The sequence below is a fragment of the Gambusia affinis genome, linkage group LG11, assembly GCF_019740435.1.
Source record: "Gambusia affinis linkage group LG11, SWU_Gaff_1.0, whole genome shotgun sequence".
Taxonomy (NCBI): Eukaryota; Metazoa; Chordata; class Actinopteri; order Cyprinodontiformes; family Poeciliidae; genus Gambusia; species Gambusia affinis.
Window position 1 is genome coordinate 4,447,451 of NC_057878.1, and position 26,083 is coordinate 4,473,533.

The following is a 26,083-nucleotide window of genomic DNA, read 5'->3' on the forward strand; positions in this document are numbered from 1 at the left end:
GCAAAGCACTTTGAAGAATTTTATTTTCACTTTCAGTTTTAATAGATCATGTGGTCTATAGGAAGACATAAAGGATTACATAATACATTCAGTACATTGAGTAAAAATCTGTTTTTATTTGTATACCATGGATTTGAATGTTCATTTCGAGGCTTTGCTTGATCAAAGACAAGACAATGAGGTACAATAAGTCATCGACCTTCAAACACAGAGATGTTCTCACTATTACTATTCTTCACACACGTTTACACATACTGTACGTTCAGTTCTGGAAACCCCCCCAAAGCAATGCATCCTTATCTTCTGCAGCCAGTCTTCACCTCATGACAGGAAACAACCAACAAACTTGAATCTTTTCATAAACCATCAAGTCTCACTTCCAAGCTTATTTATTGGTCCATTGTTCTAAATCTAACCCATCCTATGTCTCTAAACATAGGTTAACAGCAACAAATACGTAAATGTTACAATGTCATCAATAATTGCAAAATAATTCTTAGCAAAATAAACCAAATGAGTAAATGGAGGGACTATGTCTTTCGGCTGGCCTGGGAACGCCTTGGGATTCCTCCAGAGGAGCAGGAAGAAGTGTCTGGGGAGAGAGAGGGAAGTCTGGGCCTCCCTTCTGAAGCTGCTACACCCACGACCCGAGCCCGGATAAGCAGAAGAAAATGGATGGATAGATGGATGGAGTAAATGAATACATATAGTAAAGAGGTGTAACTAAGCATGAAAATAGTACATATAAGATAAAAAGGCAATGAGAAAGCACATGATAATATATTGATAATGATAAAATTTTCCCAAGAGTGTATCAGTGTAGTCGTCTCCGAAGTCGATCATCAGTTTCAGGGCATTCAGGATCAGAGCATCAACATCTGGATCCAGATGAGTTTCACTGCTGTAGTTCTTCAGTGGGAGGATGCAGTTCATTGGGATCCCCAGGCTGGAGCTGAAGTCACCCATCTATATTTAAATAATAAAAAATATATATATATTTTGAGCCAGTTAATTTTTTCTTCTGTTTTGAATAAATCTTTCTGTCTCACCTTTTTCTTTAAATGTTTGCTCTTGTAGACGTTTCTCAGATTTTGCTCTGTTTCCCCACAGGCTGCATCAATGTGGGTGAGAATCGCCAGCTGAGGGATTCCTGTGGATACAGAGAGTTTTCTTTTTCTTATATCTTGATATTGCATTAGCAATAAACACATTTTAACAAGTATATACAAGTAATTCTTTTAAAATTAACATTTAGAAATGGAAATTATGAAACCATGTATAAAAGACTAATCTGTAAAATGTTACTTTAATGTCTTTTCTACATGGTTTTTCTGCCTATTTCATGCAACCCCTAGGATTTTTGAAGTAAAATTTGAGTATTTTGCTTTCTTAAGTTTACAGTTGCATTACTTTACTGAATGCAAGCTGAGTCTATATTTTTGTTTCTTACCCAGATCACTGGCTGCTTCTCTGATTGCCTTCATTTTCTTTAGGACAGAAGATTTCATTTGTGGTGCATTAGCAGAGTAAACACAAACCAGAACATGGACTCTGTCACTGATGGACGGAGAAGGTTTGTAGCCAGAATCACCAGGAGAAAGTGACGATAAAGGACTGAACTGTGTAAGAAAAAACAGTGTTAAATGTTAAATACCCCTAAAAATGTATAGAATTTTGTTTAGATATTTATGTGACTTAGATATCCTAAAGCTGGGTGTAAAAGCTTTAGAATCGAAGTCAATAAGAACAGACCTTTTAAGTGACGGCTGAAAATTATTTGCAGAAAAAGATACACTACATGTGTTGAGAATTTGTTTGGGGTTTAACCAGGATTTGATTAGGACTTATTATTTGAGATATAAGTAACTATTTTAGTTGCAGTTATTTCATAAGTCTAGTTAGCATTTGATAGTTTCTGGTTCAAAATAAACTGTTGGTGGATGTTTAACAGAATGGACTCTATATCCCATGATGCTTTAGAACTAGCAGAAGAAGAAGAACTTGAGGTTAGATGAAGAAAAAAAATTTAGGAGGGTTTTTTCCGAGAAAAGAGCTGTTAGCTGAATGCCTACACTCTGTCGTATATTGTTATGTACGATTCATTCATCCTTTTTATTCACTAAAGTTCATCTGAATATTCCATCCGACTCCTTTTTGTCTTTGAATTAGTCGAATATACAACTACATGTACCTTATATCCATCCTTCACGTGACCCTTCAAGGCCAGAATGATGTCGTCTGTTCTGACTCCTCTTCCATCTTCGTCTTCCAGACCCATGATGTCATTGAACACAAAAGGATAACTGTCTCCTCTGCCTTCTTTCTTAATTTTATAGGTTTGATACTGAAAGAAATTGAGTTTCATAATTATCGGTCAAAGCATGGTTTGATGCTGACTTTTAAAAATATTCTAGCAGGTGCTGTGGAGGATTTGGGCCACGCCCACCACATACTGTGATGGATTTCTGTTGGGTCTGGATAAGGAGTTTGGTGCAGCTTGGCTACAATCTGTGGAATTTAGAGTCAAAGGTTTGGCAACGGCACCATGTGGCCACGCCCACATCCTCCACCAAAACCTACCAACTCCCACCAGAATGTCTTCTGTCACTAAACGATCTGTCATATAGGGACAGTTCAAAGTAAAACATTATACTGCCTGTTGTTGTTTTTTGTTTGATGGTGAGATGTCAAATTTTGAGGCCTAGCAATGCCCCTTCAGCATGTTCAAAAAAGTCCCAGTTTTGGTAACTTTTACTTTCACATGCCATATGAACAAACTCATCAAGTTTGAAACAGACTGATCAAAATCCCAGCAGGAGTTTGATCAAATGTGGAGTCTGTTAACGGTCCAAACGGGGTCAAAATTGGAACTTAATCCATGATGTCCAACTTCCTGTTTGGTGTAGAACATGGGTGACAGAGAGTTTTCTGAAGGTTTTGTGGAGTTGTGCAAGTGTATAAATTTTAATGATATAGTAAGGCCAATGCGGAGGTTTATTTTGAAAGCTGTCGGGGGCACTGCTAAGCCATTTCTGTTGTGATTTTTGTAACAACCTTAAAAATACGAAAATTTCATGCAGGTAGGTCTGATGCGTCCGCTACTGTTGCTAATATATATATATAGCAATATATATATATATATATATATATATATATATATATATATATATATATATATATATATATATATATATATATATATATATATATATATATATATATATAAAGAGAGAGAGAGAGAGAGAGAGAAAGAGACAGAGACAGAGAGACACACAGAAACTGTCATGATTCATGTTCTGTCTGTCCATGCTGAGCCTAATCATTCATTCTGTTCACCTGCCAGGACTGATTGCTTTCCTGTTCCACCTGGTCCCCGCCCTACTTAAACACCACTCAGTCTCTGCTTCCTTGCCAGGAACCCGGAAGGCGGACATTTGAACACAACAAACAAAGAAGGCGGTAGGAGCTGATTTGGTGGATCACATAAGCTGTACATTGACTGTAGTAGCATGGCTTCTACATCAGGAGGAAATAGTGGAAATGAAATGGAGTGGATGATAGCGAGGTCAGCAAAAATGAAAAGAACAATCAGAAAGAGACATGAAAGAGCAAGAAGTTGGTCGGATGAAAGTGAGCCAGGAGCGGAAGGCAGTAAAAGGACAAAAATAAACCAAAGAGTGAGTTCGCGAGAACAAGATAATAGTAATACAGAAGTAGAATACAAAGTTGTGGTGGAATTTCAGCAAGAAAGGGGTTATATTCATCCGATAAAGATAACCAAAGCAATAGAGGTAGAGATAGGAAAAATCAAAACGGCTAGAATCATGAACAACAGAAAAGTGATAATACAAGCTATCAGTGAGGCACAACAACAGAATATAATCAAAATGAAAACTCTGATGGGAGAAAGAATTAAATCATATATACCAGGTTATATGGCAAGGTTGAGAGGAGTAATTTCAGGAGTCCCACTTGAAATGACAATGGAGGAGGTGAAGAATGAAATCAAAGGAGGAAAATAACAAATGCCATCAGGATTAAAAGTAGAAGAGATGGGGAACTCAAAGATACTATGGCTGTGATATTACAGTTTGAAAACAACATGCCAGAAAACATTCAGCTAGGATTCATGAACTATAAAGTTAGAGAGTACATCCCAAACCGCTCAGATGTTTTACCTGTCAAAGAATGGGACACATTGCAAAAGAATGTAAGGGAAAAATTAGATGTGCAAGATGTGGAGGTCCACATGAATTTGGAAAATGTGACAAAGACGCTAAAATTAAATGCTGTAACTGTGGAGGTGATCACAGTGCAGCCTATGGTGGATGTATAGTTCAAAGGGAAGCTAGAGAAGCCCAGAAAATTAAGATAACAGAAAGAGTTTCTTATGCAGAAGCATTAAAAAGAGTAAAGAAAGATAGTACAAGAGGAATAAGGCTGGGAGAAACAGACCAAAGTTACACTTCTCGAACACAAATCAAGGACAGAATGATCAGAGACAAATACTAATGCCAACAACAAATACGAATAATATATGTTCACATAAATGTAAAATAGAGGAAAATACAATGATGGTGAAAAAAGAAAACTTTGTAGCATTTATATGTCATATTATTAATGTTACAGTCCAAATGAAGAAGAAAAGTGATAAAATAAAAGCAATAGTAACAGCAGCAGGGAGGTTCCTAGATATGAAAGAAATTCAAGCAGATCAGATTCATACCATTTTGAGTGCCACTGAAATAACAGAAAATGGTCAGGATTAGGATACAAGCTTTTCTAATGGTTCTTCATATTCTTCAATGGAATGCCAGAAGTTTAATAGCTAATGGACAAGAATTTAAAAAGTATATTTATGATTTAGAAATAATACCAGATGTAATATGTATACAAGAAACATGGTTAAATTCAAACTTAGATTTTAAAATTCCTGGATATAACATAGAAAGACAGGATAGAAGTAATGGTAGTGGTGGAGGATGTGCCACCTTAATTAAGGAAGGAATAGCTTATAAGAAAGACTCATTAAATAAACAATTAGAATGTATTAATATAGAAATATTTAATTTAAAGAAACACGGAAATATTAAAATCATAAATTATTATAATCCATGTAAAAATCTTGATAGTGAAATGTTTAAGGAAATAGGGAAAATTCATAGAAGAGAAGTTTGGTGTGGAGACTTTAATGCTCACAACAGTCTATGGGGTAGCAAGAAGACAGATCATAATGGTAAAATAGTGGAAGAATTAATGGATGAAAGGTCATTAGTTTGTCTTAATAATGGAAAAGGTACAAGAGTAAATATACATAAAAATACAGTTTCATGTCTAGATATTACATTAATATCTAACTGTCTAGTTAGTGCATGTGAATGGGATGTTAAATGGGAGTCTACACTAGGGAGTGATCACTTTCCAGTGAGTACAATAATTAATGATAATATAAATAGACAAGAAGAGTTAACATTAATAAGATGGTGCTTTAATAAAGCTGATTGGTTTAAATTTAAAACAAAATGTGAAGAAACAAGTCATATAGTAACATTAAAAGGTAATATTGAAGAATGTACAAATCAAATAGTAGAACATATTTTAAATGCTGCAAATTATAGCATTCCAAAAATAAAAGTGAAAGGTCAGAAGAAAGTAGTTCCTTGGTGGAATAATGAATGTAGTAAAACAATTAAAGATCGTAATAAAGCTTTTAAAATATTACAGAAAAATTTAACAATCGAAAACCTTATTGATTATAAAAGGAAAAGAGCAAAGGCTCGGAAAACCATAAAGGATGCAAAAAAGAAAACATGGAGAGACTATTGTTCATCAATAGGTTCAGAAATAAATTTACAGGATGTTTGGTCAATGTTAAGAAAAATGATGGGGAAAAAGAAAAATGTTAATATTCCATCCTTAGTCAGAGGACAGGAGGTTTTGGTTTTAAATAAAGATAAGGCAGAGTTATTAGGTGAGACATTTGCGGCAGTTCATAGTGGTGATCACTTGACAGATACTCATAGAAGGCAGATGATTCAAAAACTAGGAAATCATAAAAATTCACTAGAAAAATGTCAAAAATCTATGTCAACATTAGATATGAATATAACCATGAAAGAAATAAAAACAGTATTGAAAGGGACAGGATATTCAGCTCCAGGGGAGGATCAATTATGCTACGCTATGTTTCGACAAATACCGGAAGTAACACTGAAATTAATATTAAAATTATTTAATAAAATATGGAAAGAAGGATCGATACCAAATAGTTGGAAAAGGGCAATCATTTTACCATTTAATAAGCCAGGTAAAGATCCTACCTGTCCAAATAATTATAGACCAATAGCTCTTACTTCTCATTTAAGTAAATGGATGGAGAAAATAATGGTTAATAGATTAGGATACTTCCTTGAGAAGAATAATCTAATTAATGGATACCAATGTGGTTTCAGAACAGGAAAATCAACAATGGATGCTCTAACTAGAGTCAGTAATGACATAGAGAAAGCTTTAAAAATGAAGGAAATAATGATTATAGTATTTTTTGACATAGAAAAAGCATATGACTCACTATGGAAAGAAGGATTACTTATAAAAATGAAACAGATGGGAATAGGTGGGAGAATGTATAATTGGATAGCAAATTTTCTGCTAGATAGAAAAATAAGAGTAAAAATTGGGAATGACTATTCAAATGAATTTAATGTTGAAAATGGAATACCTCAAGGTAGTGTAATTAGTCCAATTTTGTTTAATATTATGATCAATGATATTTTCTATGATACTGGTAAATGTATAAAATCTGCACTATATGCAGATGATGGGGCCATATGGATGAAAGGGAAAAATATTAAACATGTGGTAGAAAATATTAAAAAAGCAATTAGTAAAGTAGAAAAATGGTCTTATGAATGGGGTTTTAAATTATCAGCAAGCAAGTCTTGTTATATGGTTGTCACAAAGAAGAGAAATATTAATATAGAAACAATAACATTATATGGACAGACTTTAGAAAGAGTAACAGAATATAAATATCTAGGTTTATGGTTGGACAGTTCTTACTCATGGAAAACACATATAGATAAATTAGAAACCAAGTGTAAAAAAGTTATTAATCTATTAAAGGCTGTGGCTGGAAATAATTGGGGGGCAGATAGACAGTCATTATTAAGCATATACAGGGCTCTCATGAGAGCAATAATAGATTATGGCAGTATTATATATGGAGCAGCAGCTAAAACGTCATTACAAAGAATAGAAAGATTACAGTGTAGAGCTTTACGTATATGTATAGGAGCAATAAAAACAACACCTATTAATGCTCTTTTAATTGAAACTGGGGAAACTCCTCTGGAAATGAGGAGAATTAAACTAGCTTTAGCATATTGGATGAAAATTAAAAGTAATATAGATGATAATGTGAATTCAATTATCTTACAAAATTGTTGGGAATATGTGAAGTTCCAAAGTAATGGATTTGGATGGATGGTTAGGAAATGGATTAAAATGTATGGATTGGAGGACAAGGAAATAGCTCAGTTTAATCCAACTAGCGTTATTCCTCCATGGTTAATACCAGAGGTTAATGTAGATTTGAAAATTAGCATAATGAAAAATGATTGGAATTTAAATGAAATAGGGATAAAGACTGATATTTATTTAAGAACTACATATAATAATTACCTTAAAATTTACACAGATGGTTCTAAGAATTTAAAAGGATATGTGGGAATAGGAATATATATTCCAGAGTTTAAAAAATGTATTTATAAAAGAATATCAGATCAATTGTCGGTTTTTACAGCAGAAATGGTGGCAGTTATATTAAGCTTACAGTGGGTGGAGGAGATTCGACCAGATAGGGTGGTGGTGTGCACAGATTCCAAAGCAGTAGTAGAAAGTATCAAGGGAGAAGGAAATAATAGAAAAGATTTGGTATTAGAAATTCATCATATTTTATTTAGATTATATAGGGGTGGCATTGATGTTTGGTTTTGTTGGGTGCCAGCACATGAAGGAGTAAAAGGCAATGAAAAGGCAGATAAATTAGCTAAAAGGGCTTTAGAGGAGAAATAGCAATGTTAATTCCTTTTGGGAAAGGGGAAGGGAAATCACTTATTAAAAGTAAAGAAATGGAGGAATGGCAAAAAATGTGGAATGAAGATAAGAAAGGAAGAAGATTATATGAAGTACAAAAGTCAGTTCAAATTCGAAGCATTAATGAAAGAAACAGAAGAGAAGAAATAATAATAAGTAGATTAAGAATAGGTCATACCTACTTAAATGACATACTTTATTTAATAGGGAGGAAAAATAATGATAAATGTGAGAGATGTGGAGAGAAAGAAAATGTAGAACACATACTGATGAACTGTAAGTCATATGAACTCGAAAGGAAAGAATTAAAGAGAATAGTTAGAAGTATAGGGCATGAATGGAATCTTAAAGGTATATTAGGAAATGAAGGAAACATAACAGATATTCACAAATTAAGGAAAGCATTGTTTATTTATCTTAAGAATACAAAATTAAAAAATAGAATTTAATAGATGTGAAGTAATGCAGCTACACACTCATGTACAGTAGGTGGCGGTATGCACCTTAAAGTTGCTTGTGATCCGCCATAATAGAAAAGAAGAAGAAGAAGAAGAAGCTTCCTTGCCAGATTATCAACAGCCACGAGCCAGTAGAAATCCAGCGTTTTTCTTCCAAGCCTTCTGTGTTTCTTGACCCCTTTCTGTCCACGGATTGACCCTCCTTGCCAAGCCTTTGTCGGAACCCATCTATTCTGGATTTCTGGACCCTGACCCAAGCTTTGCCTCACGACCACCGAGTATTGCCTGCCCCTCAAGCTAAGTTTGCTCTCTCTGCCTACCCGTGTATGACCTTTGCCTGATCTTCGTCTTAGTCCCTGTGTGCTGCCTACTGGATCTCCTTGTGGAGAGAATCATTGGATCCTCAGCAGCCAATTCTACCTTTTGTTTTCAGCTCCACCCGTTCATTGCATGACAGGTCAGTTAAGTTGAACATTTCTAAGTTACCCCTCCTTTATCAGTTCATCACCAGTATTCTCCCGTCTCTTCTCAGTGCTGTGTTTGATGACCATTCCCTGAGCAGTGACCAGTGTCTGAATATTTTATTAAACTTGTTTTTTCTTTCTAACTCCTGTGTGTGGTTGAATTTCCGGGTCCCCACCGAGTGTCCTTACAAATACAGAAAGAGGGAGAGGAAAAAAAAAAAAGACAGCGGCAAAGAGAGAGAGGGATACAGATCTAGAGATAGAAACAGAAAAATAAAAAATAGATGTATACAGAGAGAGAGAAAAAAATATATATACCGAGGGAGACACAGAAAGGAAAAAGAGAAAATCCTATCCTGTCCCACAGCTATCCTATTTTTAATTTTAATTCTAATATTAAGGATACGTGAGTTTTCACCACCTGATTTAACTCGAGTTACCTTGAACTCCAATACCATCATCACACATCATAAGCAGATTTGCTCTGGAATAAGCAAGGTATTGATCTAAATGATTTTTTTTCCCTTCCCCCTTTATTTATTGATTTTTTTTTTTTTTTTTTTTTTTTTTTTTTTTTTTATTTATTTAATTTGAACTTTTTACTAATAATCTCACTATTACAAATAGGATTGGTTAGTTAGTTTTAAAGTTAATTTTTATTTTAGGATTTTTCAGATAGCTGTGGGACAGGATAGGATTTTCTCTTTTTCCTTTCTCTGTGTCTCCCTCTCTCTCTGTGTATATATATATTTTTTTTCTATATATCTCTTTCTCTCTCTTTGTCTCTTTTTTCTTCACCTTTTGTTGAAGTCATTCCCAAGAGCCATAATAGAAAAAAATTCAATGCATCACACATGTTAAGATACAGCTGGCTGTGATTATACACCTGGCCAGTAGATGGTTTCGTGTGCAGATGAAGCTTCAAGAAATGAACCCTTTCTTGAACCAGTTGGCTCAAGTGGTTCAATGCCTCATAAGGCTTCATCTCACCATCACTAGCATACAAATAGTCTAAAGGTCCAGGCAGCACAGCTAGAGCAGAAGGCTAAGGCTCAAAACCTGGTAACAACGGGTCACACTAGACATCTGACTGCAGACAAGACGACAGTCTAGACCTGAACACTAAACAGATTGACAGCTTCAACAAGAACCCAACACAGAACAAGAAACACAGGTGGGTATAAATACACAGGGGGTAATCAAGGGAACTAGACACAGCTGGGATCAATCAAGAGGGAGCCGGGACAACACAGAGACTCAACTGACAAAATCATGAAGAAACAGAAAAACTGAAATCCTTACAGTTTCATTGATCATAATGGGGTGATGTTTTTAGAAAAAGTCCAGTCAGTCTGAGAAGTTGATAAGGGAATGTAGGTGTCGGCGTAAAGTAAAGTTTCATTTGACGGAACAAAAATAATAAATTCAATGGTTACAATAGGCTTTCACAGCGCTTAGCTGCTCAGGTGTAAAAATAAGAATAAATCTTCAACGTTATATTAGAAATTATACTGACCGATTTTGTGAAACTTTGATCAGAGGTTGTCGCACTGGCCAGAGCTTTATTGGTCATTCTCCCTTGTAAAACAGAGTTGACAGAGGTGATGAAGCTGGACTTCCCCACACCGACTGGTCCGTAGAGTAAAACTCTGATCGCTTTGGCTCTCTTATTTTGAGGTTGAAACTTCTTTGTGTACTGCAGAAGTTCCTTGTTGTTTCTGTTGAGGTGTAAAAATTAAGGTCACAACATAAGTCATACCTGCCAGAATAAACTCCGGGCTCCTCATCATCACAGTTTATGTTTTTATTTTGGATCATTTTGTAAATCAAATTTTTAACAGAGTACCTTTAAAACACTTTTCAAAATCACAACTACTAAGTAAGCCACATCCCTCTGGATTAATATAGATTTTCAGCATTTAATGTCCCAATAGAGTAAATAAAGTATTTGAATGTGTAAGTATTAATAGCTGAAATTAATGTTGCAATTAATGCATAACTAAGCAAATGAGAACATATGGGATGAAAGCAAATGAACTATTAAGCCATATTATAATAAACTAATCAGGAAGATTACAAGTTAGCAAATAAAAAAAACCATTGAGATATATATATATATATATATATATATATATATATATATACACATATATATGAACAAGTATGTTAAAGATTAATAACAAGATGGTGAAGGCATTCACAATTAATTTTAAAATGTATATTAAAAAAATTAAGTAAGAACAAAAGTACATTTTAAAACTTGCATTCAAACCCAGGCTCCAAATGAACGGAAAGTTTGTGTCATCATTACATAACAACACATGTTCACTGTTTTCATGGCTGCATAAGGGAATGTAAAATGGGCTGTGTTTAATAAACTCCTCCACTGTTAAGATGTGAAAGAACAACAAACACATTGGCAACATACTGGTGGACAGAAACAAATGTACTCACCCCCATTTTATTTCTCTCCATGGAGTTGTTAAAACTGTGAAGGAGAATTTAGAATAATGTCTGAAAAAAATCAGTCTGGCAATCAGAATAATTTACTACTGATTATGCTTTTGATTAAATACATTGTACTGCATGAACAGTCAAAGTTAAGCAATCAAATAATAATAATAATAATAATAATAATAATAATAATAATAAAAATAAACAGGACAAGAAGCACTTATTCTCTGTAATAACCTGAATAAATAACTGAACTTACGTGGACATGGTGGAGGTGCTAAACAGTAAAAAAAACAATGATAAGTTTAAGGTCAAAAATTTTAATAAAAAAATATTTAGATTTTTTACATTAAGTTTATGGTAAATCTGTGAAGTGGAGTGTATTAAGACAAAATATAAAACAGATTCAACTCTTCAGTGAGAAGATGAGTCCATTTTTGTGTCAGAGTGAAAAGTAAAAGTACTCACGGGGAGCCGGCTGCATTTCCAGTTCAAATCATGCTTCAATTACTATAGGTTTCATTTTATTGCTTGCTACACCATTTAGCCTAATATTACTAGAATGCTTGTGGACGTTCTGCAATAAGAAAATAACCCCAAAATTCTTTTGCACATTTAATATTTTAGTGTAAATAATTAGATTTTTTTTTTTTACATGTTGGCAATTTCCCCATGATTGTCACAGCTGTTCTATGGCGTGTCCATCCATCCATCCATTTTCTATTCACCCTTTGTCCCTAATGGGGTCGGGAGGGTTGCTGGTGTCAATCCCCAGCTAATGTTCCAGGTGAGAGGCGGGGTCACCCTGGACAGGTCGCCAGTCTGTCGCAGGGCAACACAGAGACATACAGGACACACAACCATTCACACACACTCACACCTAGGGAGAATTTAGAGAGACCAATTAACCTGACAGTCATGTTTTTGGACTGTGGGAGGAAGCCGGAGAACCTGGAGAGAACCCACCATGCACAGGGAGAACATGCAAACTCCATGCAGAAAGACCCCGGGCCGGGAATCGAACCCAGGACCTTCTTGCTGCAAGGCAACAGCTCTACCAACTGCACCACTGTGCAGCCCTCTATGGCATGTATTACACAGAATATGTGCACAACTGCTGCAGAAATAATACCAATGCGACTCAAATGACCCAGCTACAGTACACTGTTTGTACATTTCTTTTTAGAAAACAAATGTGACATTTAATCCCCCACCTGCTACCTGAATTATTATAGAACTCCTTGAGGAGACTCATAAAGCATTAACAGTTCATGATAATTCCTAAATCATTAAACCTTTATTAGTAACAAAATCAAATGAGATGGTGATGTCACTCAAAACCAATTTATCCAGGCATAGAACAGCGAGAAACTGGGAGTATCATCCTATTGACCTAAGTTAGAGTATATATTATGCCGTATGTGTCTCAGTGAAACAATTCTGTGATACTTACGAGGTGGTGTATACCGAGTCTCCAATGAGCTGAGAGAGAGAATGAATAGTTAGGTTTATTCATTCCACTTTCCATTTTCCCCTTTATAATTTAATATCTTTCGTTTGGATCTTATAAATGTTAACATTTATTTTTACTAATAAGAATATGAAAGAGCTTATTTGTAACATTTAGTAAGACAAACCCCAAAAGTTTCTCGGTGTAGTCGTCTCCGAAGTTAATGATCAGTTTCAGAGCATTCAGGATCAGAGTGTCGACGTCTGAATTCAGTTGAGTTTCATGAGTGTAGTTCTTCATTAGGAGGATGCGATTCATTGGGATCCCCAGACTGGAGCTGAAGTCACCCATCTACATTTTAAAAAATAAACATTTATTTTGAGTCAGTTATTTTTCTTTTCTCCTGTTTGAATAAATCTTACTATGTCTCACCTTTTTCTTTATATGTTTGCTCTTATAGACGTTTCTCAGATTTTTGTTTGTTTCCCCACAGGCTGAGTCAATGTGGGTGAGAATCGCCAGCTGAGGGATTCCTGTGGAAACAGAGAGTTTTGCTAAGATTCCTGCATCAATGCAGTGTGACATGGAGTCCATCAGTCTGTGGTGTTATAAGATCTCAGTGACCATCAGCTCTTCTGAATTGTTGGGTCTGGTGTTTCACATCTTCCTCTTCACAATACAACAGAGATTTTCTATGTAGTGAAGGTCGGGTGAGTTTTCTGGCCAATTAAGAACAGAGACACAATGGTCCTCAAACCAGGTATTGGTGCTTCAGCACTGTGTGCAGGTCCCACGTCCATCCATCCATTTTCTTACATCCTCACGCCATTGGGGTCGGGTGAAGTAAAATTTGAGTACTTTTGCTTATTTGCATTTACAGTTATGTTACTTTACTGAACACAAGGTTATGATATATTTTTGTTTCTTACCCAGCTCACTGGCTGCTTCTCTGATTTCCCTCATTTTCTGTAAAACAGACGGCTTCATTTGTACTGCATTAGCAGAATAGATGCAGACCAGAACATGAACTCTGTCACTGATGGACGGGGAAGAGTTGTAGTGAAAATCATTATCAGAAATTGAAGATATAGGATGGAACTGTGGAAAAAAAATATGATGCATATTCAATACAATTGCTACGAACAAATATTTTCCATGTCAAGCAAGATAAATATTATAGCTTTAGAAGGAGAAAATTTTTAAAAGTAAAAAAGTATATATTTGTACCTTATATCCATCCTTCATGTGACCCTTCAAGGCCAGAATGATGTCTTCTGTTCTGACTCCTCTTCCATCTCCGTCCTCCAGACCCATGACGTCATTGAACACAAAGGGATAAAAGTTTCCCCTGCCTTCTTTCTTGATTTTATAAGTTTGGTACTGAAAGAAAAATAAAAATGAAAGCTGTTTTTATGTAAACAGCTGATATGTAGCTGCTACAAATACATTTAAAACTATGAGAACAGCAGTAAATGTGCTCCAAAATACGTATATCAGTTCAATTAAAATCTTAAATTTGTTTTGCGAAATAAAATTCTGCACATGTTGCTACATAAGTCTTGGTGGGATAGTTTCTAACATTAGCGGACTGGCTGGCCTCCCAGTCACGCAGCACGCTGTTGTTTTGCGGCGCCACAAAGCCTCAAACTGCAACAAATCAAATGTTTTCTCTGTTGGTTAATCATAAGCTTTAACCAATAAAAGAATCATGTTACCTGTGGATAGAGGGTGAACAAGAAATGACAGCAATGTCTACATTTTTCTTTTTTTTTAAAAAGTCTGAGTTAATATTCCACAGAACCATGTGGAGATTAATTGATCCACCAAGCAGATGTATAAAAAGTCATAAATCCCAAAAATAAGAATAAGCCTTTAACATCAAAGAAGAATTTATACTGACGATTTTTGTATAACTTTGATCAGAGGTTGTGATCTGATCAAAGTTCAGAGCTTCATTGGTCATCTTCCTTTGCAGGACGCTGTTGACAGAGTTGATGAAGCTGGACTTTCCTGCACCGGTTGGGCCGTGGAGCAAAACTCTGATGGCTCCGACTTTTTTATTTTGAGGTTGAAAATTCTTTATGTGCTGCAGAAGTTCCTGTTTATTTCTGTTAAAATGTGAAAATAGAAATTCCAATTAAAATGACTGTTTCTGCCAGAACAAACATTTTGCTCCTGAGAGATTTTATGACTTCACTAACACTTCTGCTAGGGTCATGAAGAAGCCAATATTGATTATCAGAAACGTTATGATTACCCAATAATTATCACGAGGTATGATGGACTTTCCTGAGAATACAGAATTGTCCTGTATTTGAGGATTGATATGAGCATCCTGTTTTAAATCAGTAAAACTCTTAAATGATCATTGATGGCATAGTTACTTCAATCTGGAGAGACTCAGACGGAGAAAAGAAGACGATTAGAAGAGTTTATTGACATTCAGGAATTAAAGTCTTTGGCGCTCAGGCCCGGCTGGGGATAACGGTTATCGCCGCATTAGCGATGAGCTTCAGATGAGCATTCCCAAAGCTGTTAGGAATGTCACCCCCCACTGGTGGTGGAGGTTGAAAAAGGGTGCGGGCCTCAGGACTGGATGAATGGAGGAGAAGGCGGGGTGGTGGGTTGAGCTTGGTTGGAGAACGAAGGACGCCATGGATGACGGTCCTTATCAGCTGGGACTTGGTCGATGATGGGACATGACGTGGCCTGGTACAGCGTTGATAGGTCGACGATTGTGGGCGGGTCGCTTCAATTAACAGGTCCCAGTGGGAATAAATGAGTCTTCCAGTTTGAATTTGCGCATAGGCTTCATTTTGAAAAAGTAACTTTAATTGGACTACTGATTACTCCTTGAAAAAGTAACTTAGTTATATTACTGACTACTTGACTTGGAAAGTAACTAAGTTACATTAAAAGTAACTTTTAGTTACTTTCAGCAGCTGCTAACAACAACGCTCTGCCTCCTGTGAAAATCACATTGAGCTTTGTTAATACTTAATTGTCAGCTATTTTATAATGGTAACATCAACAATGTGTCTCCACTAATAAGTTTGAACTGAAGAGGAGATTGTAGAAAAAACAGTACAAAAAAATAAAAAAACATGAGTAGTTTGTGTGGTCCACTGTCTGGAAAACTCTAAGATTGATTTTAAAGCCCTCCCCATAAATCCCCCCAGCCTCCAGGTTCTGCGTTACGGCCCTGCGTTTGGTGTCGCAGCGCACAGAGCTCCTCCTGCAGCTCCACAACTCAGATGGCTGCACAGATTTGTGACACTTATCTTAATATTAATCATTATAATGGCGTTAACTTGCCTTTATAATGATTGGAAGCTACGAACACGTTCATTCGTGGCTGTTTTCACGTTTATTGCGCTGTTCATATTGGTCTCGATGTTTGCAGTTTTCTGGAGCGCAACGCGAAGCTCGACGTAATTCAGAGGTAATAAATTAACTTGACATTAACAAAAAAACAGCGGGACGAATCATCCTGGAAATGATGAACAGGGAGAGACGGAGTAAAACTACCTTAATGATGGAAAAATTCTGGGATTTATTATGAGTCTCTGCTTATTTCCAAACCCAAATGAGCAACTTCACATTCAAAAACGAGCCCAAAAAGGCGCAACCCGCCGCTCATTAAATTTGCAAACGACTTTTAAAAAATGAAGCCCAAAGCCGCTTGTAATAATCGGACTTGGCGACAGAAACTCAAAATAGTTCCAGTTTTTCCACCAACAAAATGCGCATCTCCCTCCATTGTTTACATTTCTGTCGCATAGAGACGTCGGTCACTCGACAAGACGAGTAGAGGAAATACGATTCAATAACAAAAGAAGATAGTAACGCACAGTGATTTTGATAAGTAACTGTAGTCTGACTACTGGATTTGAAATAGCAACGCGTTAGATTACTCGTTACTGAAAAAAGTGGTCCGACGTCAGTAACGCGTTATTTTGTAGCACGTTACTGACGTCACTGTAAATGATACATTATCTTTTCCACGATTTTGATATTTTTTAATGTTCAGGGGCCTCATGTATAAAGCGTGCGTACACACCAAAAAATGTGCGGCACCATGTTTTACGCACAAAGTCGACATGAATGAATATGAACAAGGGGTGAAAGTTTGCGTAAATATATACAAACTTTTTTTCTGGTGTGAAAATGTGCAGCAGCCACGCAGACCTTTTCTGTGAACAATATCAAACTACAAAGCGCCAAATTCACCTAAAAACACTAAAATCTGACAACATTCAGTTATTTAGACCAACAAGCATCAAACCCAATGTTTATTCATAATTTTAATATTTTATTATTTAAACGTAAACGACGAAACTGGTTACTATCCTCAGATAATAACCTAACGCACACAAAATAAAGAAAATAAAAATAAAAGGATATGAAAACCTCACTCCAATGTAAGTAATAATTGTCCTCAGTTTTTGTCTCATGAAGTTGTAATGCATTGCTCTGTGCGCCGAAGCGCATGAAATGCATCTATGGGTAAATGTCATTTTGACTGAAAAAGTAAAACCGGGGTGGGATCAGCAGATTAACTCCAAACAGCTTTGATTAGGTTTATGGTGATAAAGGTGTGTAGATAATCACACATTTAAAAGTAGCTGCACAAAGGTGAGCCAAGTAATTGTGGAGATCTTTGGCTCTGATGCAGAACATCGCCTGTTGGAGGATTCAGAGAGAGCGATTGATCAGAGATCATATTGATCTGGTAAAAAATGTTGATGAAAGTTTATTAATGTTTAGATTTCCCAGTCTGATCGTCCTGGTCATTTAAAGCTTTCAGTTGAGAGTCGCATACTGTGCTGCTGTTGTTTCTTTTACATTGTTTTATCCGTTTTCTTTGACAAAACCTGAAAATAACTTTAGAATAACTTACTCATATATTTTATTCCAAACAAACTGGAAAACATTAAGCAAGCCTGACAGAATTATAAACTGGGTGTTTTGCTGTCTGATGACGCAAAGGCAACAAATATACTGGTGACATACAGATGTACAAAAGCAAATTTACTCACCCCCAAGATATTTCTCTCCATGGAGTTGCTAAAACTGTAATAGAAAATAAAGAGCAACATCTAAAATAATTAGCTCTGCAAAAGCAACCAAAATTTGCTATTTAATTTGTGTTTGATACATAACTTGGGTCCAGTTAGTAAAATATACAAAAAGTTCATTTGATAATTGATGAAAGAGCAAAAATATTGTTTTGATGTAACTTCAGTTACTTATGTGGAGGAGTCAACTCTAGAAAAACTGATTAAGATTAAGGTTAAGATTACTTAAATCAAAACTATTAATATGATAAGATTAGCTATTTTTTGTGTGAGAGTAAAAATACACAAAAGAAATAATCACTGTACTTATACTGAGTTTGTAAATGAGAAAACAAACACAAGTTGAATAAAAAAACTTGCCCTGTGGATAATTTAGTAATGCTTCCATTACTATACTTTTATACAATTACTCATCACATCAGTTTAGAATTATAGTCTATAATATTGATTTACAATGGTTTAACAATTGCTTAATTTCATTTAATTATGTCAAGTCATTTAAAACAGAAAGTAGCTTACAACCTATTAAACTGCCTGCATCTTAATCATGCAACTCCATGTTACTCACCAGATGAAGAGTTACCCTCCATGACTGGGTCAAAAATGTGCGATGGGACAAAATGTGAGAATAAAGTTAGTTTTTTCTCTCCATATTGTTTTGTTTTTATTATTTTACAAATAATTAGAAATAATTATTTTGTAGCTTCAGAAGTTACAAAATAAATGAATTCAGGATGGATGCAAGTCTTTGAGTCATTACTGCCCCCTCAAGGCAGATACCAGACTGCTGAAGAGTTCAAAACACAAAAACAAGCCAAACCGGAGTGGGGGGAAGGGACCTTAGAAGGAAGGCTAGGACAAAAACAAGACTATAGTTCAGAAAATCATGAAGGGGCACACAGTTTGGCAGTCTGGCAATGCAGGAGCAGCAACCTTGGAGACGACGGTGGTGCAGGAACTTTGGAGGCCATGAGGCTGGAAAAGCCCACAAAGAAACTCTGGAGGCCGACCAGGAAGCTGGAGGATCTTGAAGCCAGCAGTGGCTTCAGGCAAGTGAGACATGCCACTGCTCGTCCTGCAGCAGGCTGGAAGGTTGTGGGAGAGGTGGCAATGGATTTAAACACTGTGGGTGGAGACAAGGAGGCTGCTGCTGAAAAACTGGTGTGAATAATGAGTTTTAAAGTTGTGATAAGTGGAGCAAACTGGGAATCATGTAGACAGTGGCAGAAATAATGAGGAGACATGAGGTGACCAATCAAAAAAGCTGTGGGGGGCTGATACCGACGAGGAGTGGGTCTGTTGAACTTAACCTCTTCAATATGTTCATTAATTCAAGAGATGACAGGAGTGAAAATTCTGGGTCTAAAACTGTCTTGACGTGAGCAGCAGCAGTCACCAGTTCCCAAGGTGAGGTTATGATGGAAATATTGTCTAGTTTTAACTTGATATTTCTTAGAAAGTTATTTGTACTCTCACCTTGGAGAATCTCGGCTGGGTCCAGCTGACTGGTTCCAAACAAAGGCAGCAACTGGATTTGATGATTTAATGACAAAATTATGAAATATAAAATAGATCTAGGAACATTCAGCCAGGAGACACTGGGAGAATACTGGGAAGCACAGGGAAATTATGGGAGGAACCAGCAAGGAGTGACTGATAGAGAGGAGCTTAATTACTGGGAGATTGATTACTGAAACAAAGAACCGGAGTAATTAGCAAACTGATCGCAAATGTGAGGGGGAGAGAGGAGACAGACTGACTGAGGAGAGAGAGAGAAAGAAAAAGAGTGAGACAGAGAAAGAGAGAGATGAGGTGAGGGAAGGTGCACCGGGAGCTGGAAAATAAATCAACAGGGAAGAATAATAGACATAAGAAATGATTAAACTAGAGTAACTAAGACTAACTAGAATAAATAAACACTATGAACCAAAGTAAAACTAAACATATCAGATCTAAATAAAAGAGCATCTAAGAATCACAAAAAACAAAATCCAACTAATCAACCAAAGGTATGACACTTTGCTGAACGTTTCTAACACAAAACTAAACTTGTCTAAAATTACCCAAAGACATAAAATCATGGTTTACAGCAGCTGTACTGAAGGTTTTTAATCTGCTGAACCTACCTGAAAAGTTGATGTGCTTCAGGTGAGGAGAGCTGATACAGTGGTAACAAAAGCCGAGTACAAAGATATTTAAAGGATTTTACTTTCACTTTCAGTTTTAATAGATTATGTGATTTATAGGAAGAACCCTTGAATTATATGATATATTCAGGATGTTGAGTGAAAATCAGTTTTGAATAATTGTGAAACTAATTTAACTCCGTATTTAATGAGCAGTGTCTTGACCAGAAAAAAGGTTGAAAAGAGAAACAGAAGACATGCAGCAAATGGACAAAGACCACCCGCTCTACTGAACCGCTCAGAACCCATAGAACACAATGTTTGGATCAATCATCACACAAATTTATGTTTTCAAGGTTTTATTTCTGTTAATTCCGAATTTTATTCACTTACAGCTACTAAAAATACATTTAAAATTAAAATAATAAAAGTTAAGGTCTATTTTAACACAACTTATAGTAATAGCAGAAGAAAATATTTTCAAGTGAGACATTATTTTTGCTATAAGTAGTGCTTACAGCAATAATAATAATGCAACACATGCCTCTACTCACTCAGGACACAGATGTTTGACTCTGAATCTCTATCACAGAAAGCAACTTTCATTAAGGTTTCTTAAGTTGTAATGAATGTCTTTAGCAATTTTAAACTAACAGGAAAGTTTGATGAATGCTACAAAACTCCTCTTCCTCTACCTGATCTAATGCCTTGTCCTTGTTCTACTCCTTTGTTGACCAACATCATCTTTATTTCTTCAATCATTTTGTTGTCTGCTGCAACATCTGACATTTACACCAGATTGATGTTTTAAATTGAACCAACTTAAAGAAAAAACAAACTTACTATAATCAAACTGATGTTTTTTTTGTTTTGTTTTTTTGTTTGTTTTTTTAAATATTTATTTAATATTAGCCCTATATTTCACCTCATAATTTTTCACTGATATGAACTGTATTACTGCTGTGATTTTCATGCAAATCCCCACAAACTGTTCTGCTGCTTCACAGTTTGTCGGCGTAGTCGTCTCCAAAGTCGACCATCAGTTTCAGGGCATTCAGGATCAGAGTGTCGACGTCTGAATTCAGTTGAGTTTCATGACTGTAGTTCTTCATTAGGAGGATGCAGTTCAGTGGGATCCCCAGACTGGAGCTGAAGTCACCCACCTACATTTAAAAAAATAAACATTTATTTTGAGTAAGTTATTATTTTTTCTCTTGTTTGAATAAATCTCTCTCTGACTCACCTTTTTCTTTAAATGTTTGCTCTTGTAGACGTTTCTCAGATTTATATCTGTTTCCCCACAAGCTGAGTCAATGTGGGTGAGAATCGCCAGCTGAGGGATTCCTGTGGATACAGAGAGTTTCTTTTCTTGAATCTTGATACTGTATTAGCAGTAAATATACTTTAACAAGTACATGAAATTATGTCTTCTCAGATGAGCTGTAGGAACAAATCTTTGTAGTTCTAACTATGACATAATGTAAACAAAGACTAAACTGTAAAATGTCACTAATGTTTTAGAGTTGAAGGTCTCTCCCTTTGTTCTCCTGGTGCTTTTCCATGATGGATTTTACAGCTTTTCTAAACACCATGAAATGTTTGAGAGTAGCTGCATTTCCTGATTTCTTTTTTTCACATTTTTATACTTACAGGTGCTGGTCAACAAATATGAATATCATAAAAAGTTGACTTAATTCATTAAAAAAATTACAGTATGTCCATTCATAACACAGAGACTTTACAGATATATTTCAAGTGTCTGCTTCTTTTAATGTTGATGATTATAACTCAAAACTAATGAAAACCCAAATTGAGTATCTCAGAAAATTTGAATATTATTATAGACCAATATAATAAAATGATTTTTAGAAATGTTAACCCACGAAACATCTGAACATCAAAAGTATGAGCATGTAGAGCACAGAGTTCTTTGTTGTGGCTCGTTTTGCTGAGATTCCTGCATCAATGCAGTGTGACATGGAGTCCATCAGTCTGTGATGCTGTTCAGGTGTTATAAGATCTCAGTGACCATCAGCTCTTCTGAATTGTTGGGTCTGGTGTTTCACATCTTCCTCTTCACAATACAACAGAGATTTTCTATGTAGTGAAGGTCGGGTGAGTTTTCTGGCCAATTAAGAACAGAGACACAATGGTCCTCAAACCAGGTATTGGTGCTTCAGCACTGTGTGCAGGTCCCAAGTCCATCCATCCATTTTCTTACATCCTCACGCCATTGGGGTCGGATGAAGTAAAATTTGAGTACTTTTGCTTATTTGCATTTACAGTTATGTTACTTTACTGAACACATGTTTATGATATATTTTTGTTTCTTACCCAGCTCACTGGCTGCTTCTCTGATTTCCCTCATTTTCTGTAAAACAGACGGCTTCATTTGTACTGCATTAGCGTCATAAATGCAGACCAGAACATGAACTCTGTCACTGATGGACGGGGAAAAGTTGTAGCCAAGATCATTATCAGAAAGTGAAGATATAGGATTGAACTGTGGAAAAAAAATGATGTATTTTCAATACAATTGCTACGAACAAATATTTTCCATGTCAAGCAAGAAAGTATATATTTGTACCTTATATCCATCCTTCACATGACCCTTCAAGGCCAGTTTGATGTCGTCTGCTCTGACTCCAGTTTTTTCCTCCAGACCCATGACGTCATTGAACACAAAGGGATAAAAGTTTCCCCTGCCTTCTTTCTTGATTTTATAGGTTTTATACTGAAAGAAAAATAAAAATGAAAGCTGTTTTTATGTAAACAGCTAATATGTAGCTGCTACAAATACATTTAAAACTATGAGAACAGCAGTAAATGTGCTCCAAAATACATAGTTTAATTCTAATCTTAAATTTGTTTTGCAAAATAAAATTCTGCACATGTTGCTACATAAGTCTTGGTGGGATAGTTTCTAACATTAGTGGACTGGCTGGCCACCCAGTCACGCAGCACGCTGTTGTTTTGCGGCGCCACAAAGCCTCAAACTGCAACAAATCAAATGTTTTCTCTGTTGGTTAATCATAAGCTTTAACCAATAAAGGAATCATGTTTGCTGTGGATAGAGGGTGAATAAGAAATGACAGCAATTTCTACATTTTTCTTTTTTTTTAAAAGTCTGAGTTAATATTCCACAGAACCATGTGGAGATTAATTGATCCACCAAGCAGAGATGTATAGGAAGTCATAAATCCCAAAAATAAGAATAAGCCTTTAACATCAAAGAAGAAGTTATACTGACGATTTTTGTATGACTTTGATCAGAGGTTGTAGCACTGGCCTCAGCTTCATTGGTCATCCTCCCTTGCAGGACGTTTTTGACGGAGTTGATGAAGCTGGACTTTCCTGCACCAACTGGGCCGTGGAGCAAAACTCTGATGGCTTCGACTTCTTCATTTTGAGGTTGAAAATTCTTCATGTACTGCAGAAGTTCCTGTTTATTTTCACCTCTGAACAGAAATAAAGATTAGAATTGAAATAATATCTGCCAGAATAAACTTCTGGCTCCTCCTCAGCTTTGTGACATAATTTACTATTTTTGGATTTTTTTGTAAATACAAGTTCTGGACTTGCATTTACAAATCAAAGTGGTAAGGACTAAGCTACATTCATATTGATTTATATACATTTTCATCATTTAATTTCCCTATGAGATAAATAAAGTCTTTTTGAATTGAATTGAAAGTGTTTTTTTAAGGTATTAATGGCTGGAATCATTCTAGATATTGATGATGAGCTCACAATATGACAACAGTAAATGAACTATCAAGTGATGTTATGATAAACCAAAACCCCCCTGAAATCACAAGTTAATAAAAAGAACATTACTCTGTAAAGAGTTATTCACATTGTATTTTAAAATGTATATAATATGAACAAAAACTAAAAATACATAATAAAACTGGCGTTTCTACCAGGCTCCAATTGAACTGAAAAATTGTGCTGACAGTGCTTTTCCTGTTTCATAACTGTAAACAAATCATTATTTAAAGGGACACTGCTGTGTTCAATGCTGGTTCTCAAACTTTGAGGACGATGTGGAGTTCTAATGTTTGGGCCGTTATGGTTTTGGATAAAGTCCAGTCTGTCCTAGACATTGATAAGGGGAATGTAGGTGTCTGTGTAAAAGGAAAGTGGTAAGACGAGAAAGAACAAACACATTGGCAACATGCTGGTGGATAGAAACAAATGTACTCACCCCCATGTTGTGTCTCTCCATGGAGTTCTTAAAACTGTGACAGAGAATCAAGAACAATGTTTAAAAAAACATCTTGCAATACTAAGAATAATTTGCTACTGATAATGCATTTGATTAAATACATAGGTACTGCACAAGCAATCAAAGTTAAACAATAATAATAATAATAATAATAATAATAATAGTTGCTATTATTATTATTATAGAAGCACAAACACATTTTCTCTGTAAAAGCCTTAATAAATAAGTTTGACTTACGTGGAGACGGTGGAGGAGCTAAACACAACAAAACAGATGAAGTTTAATTAGGCAAAAAAAATTAATTAAAAAAGTGATAAATTTTTACTTTTAGTTTATAGAATAGTTGGTAATATATAAAACAGATTCAACTCTTCAGTGAGAAGATGAGTGCATTTGTGTGGGAGTGAAAAGTAAAAGTACTTACGGGGAGCCGGCTGAGGGGGAGGCTGAGGACCTGAATGATAAAACAGTCAGAATAAAACATGTAAAAATATTTTGCAGTTGCAGTTCAAATCGATTGCTATACTGTTAGGCTTCATTTATTACTTGCTGCACCATTTTGCCTGCTATTACAAGAATGCTTGTGAACTTTATAAGGAAATACCACTCCCCCATCATTTTCTTGCACATTTAATATTTTACTGTAAATAATTAGACAGATTTTATTTTTGTACATGTTGACAATTTCCACCCCTTGATTGTCACACCTGTTCTGTGGCATGTATTGTGAATATCATCCCATTGATCTTAATTATTGATTACGTTTTCACAAAACAATTACATAGATAACTTTTATCATATTTAAACATTACAAGATCTGACATTTATTAAGATTTCTGTCCTGTTCTCATGGGTGAGTTTAAATCAAAGTGTCTCAGTGTTGCTTTCAGGGTCCCACAAGGAGCTGTACTGGACCCCAAATTATTTACATTTTTAAATTTACTTATTTGTTTGCAGATGACCCTGTTAGATTTTATTCTAATGATAATTATTGTAATCCTATACATAGCATAAATAGTAAGCTAAGTAAACTGAAAATGTGAATGGATATTAATATCAATATAAACACAGTTACCAAAATATTCTTGATCAATAGAACTAAATATTGGCTCAAAATATATTTAAATAAAGTGGAAATAAGTTGATTTCTCATTTTTTAATTGTAACTTTATTTCACTGGAGTGATTTAAAGCTGACAGTAAGTTAAAGTATATATTACATGTGTCTCAGTGAAACAGTCCTGTGATACTTACGAGGTGATGGAGGCCGATTCCCCATGACTGGGAGAGAGAGAATGAAGAGTTAGGTTTATTCACTCCACCTTCTTTTTCCCCCTTTTTTGTTTAATATCATTTTGTTTGGAGCTCTTTTAAAGCTATAAATGTAAAATTGAGTTTTGCATTTCTATTCAGAGGAATATGAAAGAGCTTATTTGTAGCATTTACTAAGACAAACCCCAACATTGACCAGCTCAAACAATTAAAATAGAAAATAAATTAAATATATTGTCTAAAAGTTCCCAAAAACATGAATTCATCAGTCAGTGCAGCTGAACTGCAGTAATTTTTTCTGTTGAACCTACCTGAACAGGTGATGAGCCGTAGAGAAGGAGGACTGCTGAAGTGGAATGAAAGTAAGAGTTCAAACCTATTTGTAGGATTTTTTTTGTTTCAGTTTTAGTTTGAGTAAATCATCTGAGCCAATTAATGGTTAACAAGAATACATTTG

General features: G+C 35.5%; 2 protein-coding genes across 7 annotated transcripts in view; both read right to left on the minus strand.

Moving 5' to 3' along the window:
• LOC122839814 (interferon-induced protein 44-like) overlaps window positions 1-20,308 on the minus strand; it is an 89,233-nt gene extending 68,925 nt beyond the window's left edge. Inside the window, exons 1-17 of one of the 6 annotated variants that reach the window (XM_044131784.1) lie at window positions 20,128-20,160; window positions 19,478-19,529; window positions 18,570-18,593; window positions 17,963-17,996; window positions 14,824-15,031; window positions 14,151-14,303; window positions 13,853-14,021; window positions 13,356-13,456; window positions 13,111-13,274; window positions 12,927-12,955; window positions 11,733-11,750; window positions 11,474-11,507; window positions 10,536-10,737; window positions 2,192-2,344; window positions 1,451-1,619; window positions 1,050-1,150; window positions 19-966 (exon numbers count right to left, since the gene is read on the minus strand). In XM_044131784.1, the coding sequence (XP_043987719.1) occupies window positions 724-966; window positions 1,050-1,150; window positions 1,451-1,619; window positions 2,192-2,344; window positions 10,536-10,737; window positions 11,474-11,507; window positions 11,733-11,750; window positions 12,927-12,955; window positions 13,111-13,274; window positions 13,356-13,456; window positions 13,853-14,021; window positions 14,151-14,303; window positions 14,824-15,031; window positions 17,963-17,996; window positions 18,570-18,591 (1,800 nt within the window). In that variant the 5' untranslated portion in view covers window positions 18,592-18,593; window positions 19,478-19,529; window positions 20,128-20,160 and the 3' untranslated portion in view covers window positions 19-723. Of the gene's footprint in view, window positions 1-18; window positions 967-1,049; window positions 1,151-1,450; window positions 1,620-2,191; window positions 2,345-10,535; window positions 10,738-11,473; window positions 11,508-11,732; window positions 11,751-12,926; window positions 12,956-13,110; window positions 13,275-13,355; window positions 13,457-13,852; window positions 14,022-14,150; window positions 14,304-14,823; window positions 15,032-17,962; window positions 17,997-18,569 lie in introns of those variants that run through there. The other 5 variants (XM_044131788.1, XM_044131786.1, XM_044131787.1 and 2 more) reach the window with 5 other exon arrangements.
• A 237-nt stretch (window positions 20,309-20,545) lies between these two features.
• On the minus strand, window positions 20,546-25,633 carry LOC122839819 (interferon-induced protein 44-like). The gene is made up of 9 exons (XM_044131797.1): window positions 25,609-25,633; window positions 24,780-24,809; window positions 24,593-24,610; window positions 24,335-24,368; window positions 23,378-23,585; window positions 22,715-22,861; window positions 22,462-22,630; window positions 21,371-21,471; window positions 20,546-21,290 (listed from the first exon to the last, which is right to left on the minus strand). Exons 1-9 carry the CDS (start codon window positions 25,631-25,633, stop codon window positions 21,129-21,131), a joined length of 894 nt encoding a protein of 297 aa, XP_043987732.1. The 3' UTR covers window positions 20,546-21,128.
• Window positions 25,634-26,083: the final 450 nt, after the last annotated feature.

What these genes read in the sequence shown, in the direction of transcription:
- LOC122839819 (XM_044131797.1), bottom strand. Translation starts at nt 25,633, where the DNA reads ATGGGGAATCGGCCTCCATCACCTC. An exon ending in TGGAGAGACACAACATGGGG is followed by an intron (nt 23,586 to 24,334) that starts GTGAGTACATTT and finishes ATTTCTGTTCAG; the next exon opens with AGGTGAAAATAAACAGGAAC. An exon ending in AGAAGCAGCCAGTGAGCTGG is followed by an intron (nt 21,472 to 22,461) that starts GTAAGAAACAAA and finishes CTGTATCCACAG; the next exon opens with GAATCCCTCAGCTGGCGATT.